General features: G+C 41.7%; 1 protein-coding gene across 5 annotated transcripts in view; it reads right to left on the minus strand.

The window, feature by feature from the left end:
- The window catches only part of TRPC7 (transient receptor potential cation channel subfamily C member 7), a 139,932-nt gene that overhangs the window by 95,234 nt on the left and 31,871 nt on the right, over positions 1 to 12,827 (minus strand). For 3 of the 5 annotated variants that reach the window (XM_043914007.1, XM_043914005.1, XM_043914006.1), the window contains exon 3: positions 1,052 to 1,234. The exons of the other annotated variants lie outside the window; for them this stretch is intronic. In XM_043914007.1, the coding sequence (XP_043769942.1) occupies positions 1,052 to 1,234 (183 nt within the window). The remainder of the gene's footprint in view (positions 1 to 1,051; positions 1,235 to 12,827) is intronic. 5 annotated transcript variants of the gene reach the window in all.

Here is a 12,827-nt window from a genome sequence, read left to right on the forward strand (position 1 = left end):
TTATCTTCAGGACTCACAGTCTTTGAAAAAAGCTATTTTTCCTAGAATTTTTTATTATTATTAAATTTAAAAGGATAGGAAGATTTTTTTATCACACTTAGAAGCTCTCTCTAGATGAATACCATATACTGTTGTTGAAGAATGGTTCACATCACACAAATTAAGATAAGCAGACAAGAAGAAAAATGCCAAGAAGCCCATCTGGAGGTATTGGGAATACCCCCAGTAGTCACCCTGTAAAATAGATGGGAAAAAACAACCCTTAAAGACCGATCAGCCATTTTGCTTCTTTGGAAAGCACAGTTGGTACTGAAGCACATGGATCTTTGGAGCTCTGCAGTTTTCATCAGGATGAATGATGCCAACTAATATAAGAGCAGATTCTATAAAATCCAGAGTACATCCAGAGTGGAACTATAATTGAATCTTGCTCCTTAGGACCTCAGTCTGACCAGTCACTGTGGGTGTGAGGGCTCCTGGGTGCCAGTGGCCATTAAAGACACCTTGAGGTTGATTGAGGAGGTAGGACTTACTCTTTTGGAAGTCTAATCATGCTTCCTATTAAAGCCTTTCATAAGCCTTGAGAGGGAAATTCCTCTAAGCCACCCAGAACCATGGATCTCACAAAGCCTCTGCACTAAGATGTTTTCTACACAAGTCCCCAGGCACACAGAGAAAGCTCAATAAGTGCTGTTGAAAGAACTGAGTGGTATGTTTTTTCATGAAAACTTGAGAATTGGCCTGCTAGCTGATGGCAGCATTCACTGTAACCCTGTCCTCGCCAGTAGTTTGGAGGCTGAACATCTCCTCTTTTATTCTCCAGGCTCGAAGCCTGTTCATAGAATGACTGTCATCATCTCTCTCTCCTGGTGGGCTGGGGGTGGAGGAGGGAGCTCTGAGCAGTCGTGCAAGGCTGGAGGTTCCCCTGTCTAGAGGTGAGTCGGATAATTGCTATTGTCTCCATCCTCTTGTGGGAACAAAATATGTGTGAGCACAAAGGTCGGCCAGCAACCCTGGAGGTAGAAAGGCCAGGAGAGGTGGGGAAGCTTACCTTCTTGACTTCGTACTTAATGGCGAGTTTGATCCGGCTCAGACTTGGACGGTGGTGGTCGGACCAGACTTGGAAGTTCACATCACCATTTAAAATCGCTTCCACCTCTTCTGTGTCTCGGCATAGGTCCAGCACGCCCACCACAAAATCCTTGCATTGCATAGATAACTTCCTGTAATCGTTCTAACAGAATAAAGAGAAATCAGGGGTGTGTCACACCGAACCCCACAGATGGGCTTGCCTAGCTCAGCAGTGTCGATCAGCAGCTGTCCACCAAGTGTGAGCTTAATAGACCACTCTGGAACCAGGGAATGTGCTGGAACCAGAAGGCAGGGCCGTTTCTCTTGCTACAGTAGTCTAGAGGACATCTTTTCTAAGCCAGGATTTGTCAGGCTGTGTTCCATGGCCACCTGCATCAGAGTACCTTGGATGTGCTATAACTGTGATTCCCAGGCCCCACTGCAGACTTACAGACTCAGAATTCCTGGGGATGAGACCCAGGAAGTTGTCTTTAACCTGTCTTTTAATCTTAAAAGGTTAATCTTTTAACCTTGTTCTCTGAGTGATTCTGATGCCTGCCAAAGCCCACCCTGGGTTCTTTGAAAGCAGCAATTACCATTGCCTGATCTGAGGGAGGAGTGATAAGGAGATGCACTTTTAAGGCTGATGGGAATATCACTTTACTCATTTACCACCAATCTGTGATGATAACTGTTCTACGCAGGAAGTTTGCTGGAAAGATATGGCTGATATACTAAATTTGGAGGGAAAAAATGTACACAGGTGTGCTTTGTTTTAATGTGCTGGAAAATCTGCTTATAAATTTAAAAATCAAATGTAATTTAAATCTAACTATCCTTTCCTTAGCACAGATCCTTTTGTACAGCAAATCATGGCAAGTTAAATTACTTGCCTGTTGAATAATCATTTTCAGACATTGACCTCTTTTTTTTTGTTTGTTTAATGAATTGCCTGTGGGTTTCTCTCTTCCCCTCCCGAGGCACACCTTTCTGAATTATCTTGAGAGGCTGACTGCCTTTCCTTGTGACGTGCCAATTTCTCTCTCCCCTAAAACACACTGCTTCAATTCCAGATAATGATCCAAAATGTTGGACAGAAGAATGTTTCATGTCACCCTCAAACCACTCCTCCCCAAAAATGTTTTCCCCTATAGGGTTTCTTATTGGTTTCTTAGTTGAAATGAGTCTATTTGAAAGCAGCACAAGAGCCAAATGTCACTTTCACTGTTACTCAATGTCAAAAGCCCTGAGAGTGATAAATAGTAGTTGGTAAACAGGAGTGTGGTTTTGCTTTTCCAGACCCTGGATTCCTCAGCAAATAGATGGGAGCCTGGCAAACTGTAGGAACACCACCATTTTTCTAAATTAATGATTTGTTTCTCCTTGCAGCACTGTTGCATCAAAATGCCCTTTTGTATTAGAGAAAGAAGCAAGTGACTGTTAGCTAAGAAAAGGAAAAGGATCAAGAAAATGTTTTCCTACGAGAGTGGCTGCTTTTCATTTTTATATATAATTTAGGGATAAGGAGGGTGTTTGGGAAATGTTGGGTAGAAAGATGACTGCTCCAGCAGACTGTCACGGGCAACTGAGATTGTGCCGTCTCAGAGCCTCTGTGCATTTCTGGGTTCGGTGCAGTTCAGGATGGAAGGTACCATTACATTAGAGACTTTCACTTCCCTGGGCTTTTTACTAGCTGGGCCATAAAAAAAAAGGGAGAAGTGCCAGGGCAGCCAAAACAGTTTGCTTTTGCCTTCTGAATTAAGACTGTCTGGAAGGCGGTGCACTTTGTGCCTGCATGTGGGTGGAAGAGACAAAACCAGCCTGCCAGGAAGATGGAGATGACATGGGTGTGGATAGCTGCAGACTGGAGGCTCATGCCAGGCCCAGCCTCCCACAGAGAGGGAGAGCCATGGGCGCACATCTGGGGGATTTTGATGATTATGAAAAGTGGGATAGCCCTGAGCTCAGTGAGCCTTTCAGCCACACTTTTTACCTTTGGTCAGAGAGATGCGACATATTCCCAAGACTTCACAGATGCCCTTTTAAGTAATCCCACATCCCGGCATACTGAAGTCTGCCAGGTCCACTGGGTGAGAGGTGTTCTGCCTGCATCATCTTACTCAGGCCTTACAAAATACTCACGTGAGAGGGCCTGTCAGTATTTCCAACTCATGAGTGAGAAAACCGAGACTCAGGGAGATAAATTAACAGGTTGAACCCACTTTTCCTTATACTGGTCACTGACTCATCTCTCTGATTACTTTCTCGCTTTCCTTGAAGATTCTGCCTCCTCTCTCACTGTCACTCACCCAACTGCTGCTGTTCTTGGTGGTTTCAGTATCGAAGAAGATGTCCCTCCCATTACCCTGCCCTCTCATTTCCATGATAACATTTTCTTTAGTGATGTTATCCTCAGTGCAAACTCAACCATTCATTCTCTTAGTTATTCCCAATAACTGAAGCTCCTCCATGCCCCCAACTTTCGGTCTCCTTCTCTCTGACCACTACCCCCTATATGTCCAGCTTTCTCCATCTGGAGCCCCAATTCTGGTAATCCTTTGGTTTCACCAAACCTGCAAGCCATTGCCCGTACCACGTGTTCACCCCCGCCAGGTCCCTGTCTCCCTCCTTGCAGAGCTCCCGTTTTGTGGGTAATCTTTACTATCATCCTTGCACCCATCAGTTCTCTTGCCCTCCTCTTGTTTTGTTCCCATCACTGGATTAAAGCCTGACTTTGGTTGGGTCTGACTCTCCACTGCTCTGCCCCCGCCTCTGCACAGTGAACGTGGCTGGAGAGCACACACCCGCACTGAGTCGGCGTGCTGTAAACTCAGCCCCTCCGACCTCAAGGAGTCCCCGGTGCTCCTGTCCCAAACGAGCGTTTCAGACCTCTCCTACCCTGTTGTCCAACCTCCTCCCGCTCCTAGTTCCCTTTTAACTTGGAGAATAGAACGCATCAGAAGAGGAGCTCCACATGCTCACAGCATCCCCATCGTCTGCTTTCATACATCTCTTTCATACATGGACTCTTTCCCCTCTTACTCTGGGTGAACTGCCCCTGCTCCTGTCTTAAGGCCAGCTCCTCCTCCCAACATCAGTCCCGTGTACTGCTCTTCGTTTCTCTTTCCTGCATTGTTAATCTCTCCCTTTCTCTGCTGGCTTAGTATGCAAACATGTTGCTGTTCTCTTCTCTTAATAAGAAACGCCTCTTGACTCCACTTCCCTCTCCAATTCCTACTCCAGTTTTCTGTTCCATTTTGTAGAAAAACTCATGAGACTTGTGTACACTCATAGTTGCCCTCCTTACATATTTCTTACCCTGTTCAGCAAAACTTTCACACTCTAGCCATTGCTTCCACTGAGACTGTTCTTGTCAAGGTCACACATGCCTTTCATGTTGCTAAATCCAGTGGTTGGTTCTCAGTCCTCATCTTACATGACCTGTTAGGTGCTTTGACAGAGCTGATCACTTCCTCTTCCTTGATATACATTCTTCACTTGGCTTCCAGCATAACATACTGTTCTGTGATTTTTCTTCCTTAATGAGTACTTTTTGCATCTTTGTTGGTTAATTCTCATGTCCCTGATGTCTTAGTTTTAGAATGTCCTATAGATGTGCCCAGTCCTTTGAATTCTCCTGTCTTTTTATACTCATTGCCTTAGTGATCCTATCTAAGATCATTAGATACTATCTATATGCTGATGGCTTTAAATTTTATATCTTTAGCTCAGCCTTCTCTCCTGAACTTGAGTCTTATAGCCAATTGTCATCTGGTATTTCCACTTGAATGCCAAATAGGCACTTCAGAGTCAATGAAACTAACTCTGGACTTAGTCTTCTCTGCCTTACTAGTATTTCCCAACCTATCAGTTGTCCAGGACAAAAAAACCTTGAATTTATCCTTGGTTCCTCCCTTCCTCTTAAACCTGACATACAATTTAGTAGCAGATTCCTCCAGCAATACCTTCTACATATATATTGATCTAAACCATCAATTTTTGCTTAGACTAACCAAGAGACTCTTGACTGACCTCCTTCATTCTGTGCTGGTCTTCTATGGTCTATTTTCCATACATCAGTCAGAAAGATATTTAGAAAAAGCAGTCAGTTCATGGCACTGGTCTGCTCAAACCCTCCCACGGCGCTCCATCCCCTCGAAGTAAAAGTAGACTTATTATACCGCCCTGTAAGGACATACATTGCCTAGCCTCTCCATTCTCTCACTGATTTGCTGTGGTTCTCTCTCTCCCTCAGTCTATTCAAGCCACCTGACCCCGCTGTTCTTCAAACACACTTCAAAGGACATGGACTAGACCTTTGTACTGGCTATTCTCTTCTTATAATGCTCTCTCCCCAGGTAATCTACAAGAACAGATTTCTCAACTTCTTCAAGTCTTTGCTCAAATGTCACTTTCTCAGAAGACTTCCTTGAGTATCTTTTAAAAACATTGTAACTTTTTTCCATTTGCATTCACCCTTTCCTTTTTGTTTTGTTTTCTTCACAATACTTATGACTCTATGACATCTATACATGTTATTTATTATATTTATTGTCCATATATTTCATTAGAATATAAGCTTCTTGAGGGCAGGAATCTTTGCAAAAAAAAATCTCTTGCTTTTTTATGGTTTTTAATTATTGAATTGGGAGCAAGATTGCCTTATGGAGTGGTGAACACAGAATGCTCAAGAAACCTTTGATTCTTCTTCTCTCACTTGCATATAATCCATACGTTAAAAAGATACTCTGGATTTCTTAACTTCTTTTCATCTCTGGTGATTATACCAACCCTTCCCAGGGTAACACCTCCAGTTATCACACACAGGTTCACAGTATTAAACTTGATTAAATCTGTAGTCTTGCCTGTCCGCAAACCAGTCTGAATGATGTTCACCTTGTGGATAGTATCACCATCATGGCTTACCAAATGAGGTATCTTTTTTTGTACCCATAAAGCTTTTTCTCATTTTGTACAACTTACATTTGGCTTCTCTAGGAGTAATACAGTGAACCAGCTAAGTGACCCTTGGTGTCACAGTCAGATGGAAATTCTCCCTAGTCTTGTCAATGTTGATGATACCCAAAAAGCCAGCGGTGTAGGTTATATCAGTGTAGACGTTGCCATCTGTTTCCGTGAACTGCTGTATGCACATCTTCATTACTTAATCTCCTGCTGGGGCATACTCAGGTCTGTTCTTAAAGAAAGAAACAAGAGACAGCCATTCTTAGCTCATGGATGGGCAAAGAGTTAGCACAACAGTTTGTCCAGATTCAGTGTTTTGAAGCTGCTGCAAGTGCAGTGTTTCTTGGGACCATGAGCTGTAGCTGTGCTGGGCATGGGACGAAGAGGCCCCAGAGTCCTGCCTTTTCCAGAATGTCATATAAGTGGAATCATACAGTATATAATCTTTATAGAGACTGGCTACTCTCACTCAGTATAATTCCTTTGAGATTCATCCAGAGTGTTGTGTGTATTAATAGTTCATTTCTTTTAACTCAGATCTACTGCATGCATGTATCAGTTTGTTTATCTGTTCACTCAATGAAGGAGTTGGTTGTTCACATTTTTGGCAGTTACAAATAAAGCTTCTGTAAATATTAATGTATAGGTTCTTGTATGAAGATAAAATTTTAGTTCTTCAGGGTAAATATATAGGTGTGGAATTGCTGAGTATATGATAACTATACATTGAACTTCATTGTCGTTATTGTTTAGTCACTAAGTAGTGTCCCACTGTTTGTGACCCCATGGACAGCAGCACACCAGGCTCCTCTGTCCACTGCCCCCTGGAGTTTGCTCAGATTCATGTCCATGGAGTTGGTGATGCTATCTAACCATCTCTCCTCTGCCGCCCCCTTCTTCTTTTGCCTATTTTTCCCAGCATCAGAGTCTTTTCCAGTGAGTCAGCTCCTTGCATCAGGTGGCCAAAGTATTTTAGCTTCAACTTCAGCAACAGTCTTTCCAGTGAATATTTAGGGTTGATTTCCTTTAGGATTGACTGGTTTGATCTCCTTGCTGTCCAAGGGACTCTCAAGAGTTTTCTCTAATACCACAATTCAAAAACATCCATTCTTCAAAGTTCAGCCTTCTTTATTGTCCAGCTTTCACATCTGTACACGTCTACTGGAAAAGCCATAGCTTTGACTATATGGATCTTTGTAGGCAAAGTGATGTCTTTGCTTTTTAATATGCTGTTTAGCTTAGTTATAGCTTTCCTTCTAAGGAGCAAGTGTCTTTTAATGTCATGGCTGCAGTCAGTGTCCACAGTGATTTTGGAGCCCAAGAAAATAAAATCTCACTATTTCCATTTTTTCCCTTCCTATTTGCCATGAAGTGATGGGACTAGATGCCATGATCTTAGTTTTTTGGATGCTGAGTTTAAAAGGCAGCTTTTTCACTCTCCTCTTTCATCCCCATCAAGAGGCTCTTTAGTTCCTCTTCACTTTCTGCCATTAGAGTGGCATCATCTGCATATCTGAGGTTGTTGATATTTCTCCTGGCAACCTTGATTCCAGCTTGTGATTCACCCCGCCCTGCATTTCACGTGATGTACTCTGCATGTAAGTTAAACAAGCAGGGTGACAGTATACAGCCTTGTCATACTCCTTCCCCAATTTTGAACCAGTTAATTGTTCCATGTCCAATTGTGCCTGTTGTTTTCTTGACCCACATATAAATTTCTCAGGAGACAGGAAAGGTGGTCTGATATTGCCATCTCTTTCATAATTTTTCAGTTTGTTGTGATCCACGTGGTCAAAGACTTCAGCATAGTCAATGACACAGAAGTAGATTTTTTTTTTTTCTGGAATTCCTTTGCTTTGTCTATGATCCAATGAATGTTGGCAGTTTAATCTCCAGTTCCTTTGCTTTTTCCAAACCCGAGCCTTGTACATCTGGAGGTTTTATATTTAGGTCTATGAGCCATTTTGTGTTAACTTTTACATAAGGTATAAGGCATAGGTCAAGGTTCCTTTTATAGGACATGGATCTTCATTTGTTCCAGCCTCATTTGTTGAAATATTATTCTTACTCCATGATGTTGATTTGTATAGCTGTCAAGAATGGTTAACCACATTCGTATGGGTTTAATTCTGTGCTTTCTTTTCTGCTTCCTTGATCTCTTTATCTGTTTTTCACTAATACCAACTATCTTTGTTTTTGTAGCTTTATATTAAGTCTTAAGATGAGGTACTTTGAATCCTCCAACTTTGCCATTCTTTTTCATATTCATTTTTTAATAAGCTTGTTCATGTATTTAAGAAATTCAGCTATGAATTTTATTGGAATTATGTTAAGTCTATAGATAGTTTGGGGAGAACTGACATCCTAATTGTGTTGAATTAATTAATTAATTCAATTAATTAATTGAATCTTCCAAACCATGAACATGGTATATCTCTTCATTATTTAGATCTTATTTGATTTCTTGCATCAGTGTTTTATAACTTTCAGCCTGTAGAGTCTACATATGTTTTGTAAGACTTATGTATAAGTATTTCAATTTTTTAGCTATTGGAAATATTTTTAAAATAATGTCTACTCACTCATTATTGTATATAGAAATATGATTCATTTTTATATGTTAACCTTATATCCTGTGACCTGGCTGAAGTCATGCTTTGTAGATTCTTTGGAATTTTCTACATAGACAAGGGTGTTGTTTGCAAATATGGATTATTTACTCTTGAACCCGTAGCTTAGGTATATTTATTAATATGACAAATAAGATGGTCAATTAGATGCTCTTATACTGGTTTGAAGATTTAGAAGTTTTCTTTCTAGGAACAAAATATTACCAGCAAGTTTTTTCCAGCTTTCAATCCAAAATTACTGGCTCAGAGTGTTTTATTTGGTCAATGTACTGAACAGTTTTTAGAGAATTCATTTGCCATTATTTTTTGTGTTCTGTTCAACAGAGATATTAATAGAGATCCTTTGATTTTTTTTATTGGCCCAGAATTTTTTTCTTTTCCCTTTGGCCCATAAATTTCACAAACTCATTTATTATTGAGATGGATCGCTGGCTTTAACATAGAGGAGGACAAACCAAAATGATGTAATATGGTATTCTGATACCTTGAATTTTGGGTGCTGAAGCTATTGTTTTGACAGCACCAATTATAGGAAATTATTATTTTGTTTGACTTTGGTTAAAAACACCAACTCTCAAACTTTTTCAAAGTTATGGATAAACTTAAATCAGGAGACAGAGAGAAGCTCATTATTCTGATGGGTCAAAAGTTAAATGAATCTCTCAGATTGATGCTGTGAAGACATGCATATCATACAGGATAATCAACACTCATTCCCCCATGGAGACCTTAGATGAAAAAAGAGTGTGGGTCTTGAATCCATGGCCCTCTCTCTTCCTGTCAGAGACCCAGTTGTGAGGAAGGAGTGTTTATTGAGAGCTCCAACTGAAATACAAATGGAGATAAATCAACATGTGCATGCTGTAAACCTGGGAGGTTCTCTGCCTTTGACATTTAGACTGAGAGTTTTTAAGATATGATTGCAGTAAAAGTTTCCTAAACATTTTAGCATTTCATTAAATGATCACCTTATAAAATTGGTAGTATTATTTTCTCCAAATATAATAAGAGGAGGACGGAGAATTGATCATTGGATATAGCAACTTGGAGGCCATTGGTCTCCTTGATGGGAGCAGTTTTGAGTGAAGGGTGTAACTGGTGAGGATCAAGGAATGGAAAGAGAGAGATTTGAAGACTTCCATCTGTATTATTAGGGCTTCCCAAATAGCTCAGCTGGTAAAGAATCCACCTGCAATGCAGGAGACCCTGGTTCGATTCCTGGGTCAGGAAGATCCCACGGAGAAGGGATAGGCTACCCACTCCAGTATTCTTGGGCTTCCCTGGTGGCTCAGATGGTAGAGTATCTGCCTGCAATGCGGGAGACCTGGGTTTGATCCCTGGGTTGGGAAGATACCCTGGAGGAAGGCATGGCAACCCACTTCCGTATGCTTGCCTGGAGACTCCCCATGGACAGAGGAGCCTGGCAGGCTACAGTCCGTGTGATCACAGAGAGTTGGCCACGACTGAGAGACTAAGCAGGCCCCCCCCTCCACCTGTATTATTATAGACAGCCCTTGTGAGGAGTGTTGATACACAGGAGGGCACAGAAAGTAGCTGGTATGAGAAGTGGGGTAAAAATAGAAGCTTCCTCTTTTCTTTCACTGTTCCTCCCTTCCTGTCTCCTTGACTTCCTCCTTTCCTCCCTTCTTTCCCTCCTTCTCCTTATGGGAGAAATCACAATATTTTGTAGGTTGATGGGAATTTTCCAGTAGATAATTATGTTGATCATTATATATGATATCAGTATATCGTTTTATGAATCCCTTAATTCAACAGCATATATGACAGAAGATTGGGTGTAACATATAAATAGAGGAATGAACTTGAATCACATTCATTTTATCTGTAGTGGGAGGGAAGGTCAAATATGTGGGTGAGGGTAGTAGTAGGTGGATGCATTGGTGTTGGGCTCTGTAGACATATTCTTTCTATTGCTTCAATTTTTTTTTTTCTAGTGAAATAGAAAAATTACCAGCTGAGAGTAAGAATTGGGGAGAAGGTGCTGGAAGTTTGAGGGGAGGAGGTCTGAAATAGACTTTAGGTCAATTAAAGAGTGAATAGATTAGGGAGACAGGATATTATTGCTAAAGAACAGTAAAAGCCCATTTGAGAGTCATGGTTAGAAATTGAAAATGAGACCAGCTAGGGACTTCCCTGGTGGCTCAGTGGTAAAAGAATCCACCTGCTAGTTCCCTGGTCTGGGAAGATCCCACATTCTACAGAGCAAGTTAGCCCATGTGCCACAACTATTGAAACTATGCTCCAGAGCCTGGAAACTACAACTAATGAGCCCACGTGCCGCAAATACTGAAGCCTGCATGTTCTAGAGCCCGTGCTCCACAAGAGAAGCTATTTCAATGAGAAGCCCGTGTGCCATAACTAGAGAATAGCCCTGGCTCACCACGAAAAGCCCCACACAGCAGTGAAGACCCAGCACAGCCAGAAATAAATAAATACAATTATTTTAAGATGAGCCCAGCTAGTATGGTTGACTCTTTGTAACCACATTCATCTCTCCGGATGCCAGCATGAGTAGGTGGACAATTAGATTTTACCAGGATTGTATTTTTTGCCAAAAACTACAAGAAGTCAGGGGAGATTATGATAGTCCGTGAATTGTGGCTAGCATGAAGGGAGACAGGACTTCCATTTTAAATATAAAGTTGATGATTTCTTACAAAATGAAACATACTTTTACCGTGATACAACAATCACGATCCTTGGTATTTGCCCAAAGGAGTCAAAAGCTACGTCTACATAAAAACTTGCATATGAATGTTTATTTATAAATGCCCAAACTTAGAAGCAACCAAGATGTCATTCAGTAGATGAATGAATAAGTAAACTTTTGTACATCCAGACAGTGGGATAATATTCAGTGCTAAAAAGAAATGAGCTATCAAGCCATGAAAAGACATGGGGGAGCCTTAAATGCATGTAACTAAGTGAAAGAAGCCAATCTGAAAAGGCCACAAGATGCTGTGTGATTCCAACTGTATAACACTCTGGAAAAGGTAAAACTGGGGAGATAGTGAAGGTGAAAGTCTCTCAGTCGTGTCCGACTCTTTGCGACCCCATGGACTATACAGTCCATGGAATTCCCCAGGCCAGAATACTGGAGTGGGTAGCCATTCCCTTCTCCAGGGGATCTTTCCAATCCAGGGATTGAACCTAGGTCTCCCACATTTCAGGCAGATTCTTTACCAGTTGGGACACACACACACACACACACAAAATCGTAGTTACCAGGGGTTGGGGAGTGGGAAGGATGAATAGTGGAGCAGAGGATTTTTAGGGCAGTGAAACTACTCTGCATGATACCACAACGGTAGATATCTGTCATTATACATTTGTCCAAATTCACAAAATGTATGAGGACGGGAGTGAGCCTTGATTTGAAGTATGGACTTGGCTGATAATGATGTGTCAGTGCAGGTTCAGCAGTTGTAACAAGTGCTCCATTCTGATGGGGGAGGCTATGCATGTGTGGGGGCAGGGGGTATATGGTAACACTCTGTACCTCCTGTTAAATATTGCTGTGAACCTAAAACTGCTCTAAAAATAAAGCCTATAAAAAAATACGGTGGTTAGGTTAGTGAGTTAGAAGTCGTGGGAGTGGGCAGAAGATTGACAGAGCTGGGACATTTGAGGGAGATATAAAAATTTGAGCTAGTAGTCAGAGACTGTGATGTGTGATGCTCAGATTATGGAGAGTTTGCATTTATTGATCATGAGACGTGTAGTGATCATGAGATGTGTAGGCTTACTAAAGTAAGACCACTGGAGGAGACAGCTCATAAAACTCAGTCAAGGTGTTAAAATGATGGTCTGTGTGTAAAGTATCGGGAATTTAAACAGCAGGAACTAAAACCATGGAGAAATGGCAGGGAGTGCCCCAGTGTTGCAAGCTCCAATGATGTGGAATAATGGGTGATGTAATCTGATGAAAGCTGGTTCAGAGCTCGGTGTTCCCAGGAGGAGAGAAGGAGAAAGGTATGGGAGTGGTAAGGAACAATAAGAGAGAGATGCGCTCCCTCCCCCAGTTCTCTCAGCCCAGGGGCATGAGGACTGGGGGAGCAAAGCCAGCCCCACTTGAGAGGACAGCAGGGGAAGTGGGTCCTTAGGAGAGCCGGTCTTAAGGAAGAGCAAGAGGGTGAGGCG

This window comes from Cervus elaphus, chromosome 9 (assembly GCF_910594005.1).
Source record: "Cervus elaphus chromosome 9, mCerEla1.1, whole genome shotgun sequence".
Lineage (NCBI taxonomy): Eukaryota > Metazoa > Chordata > Mammalia > Artiodactyla > Cervidae > Cervus > Cervus elaphus.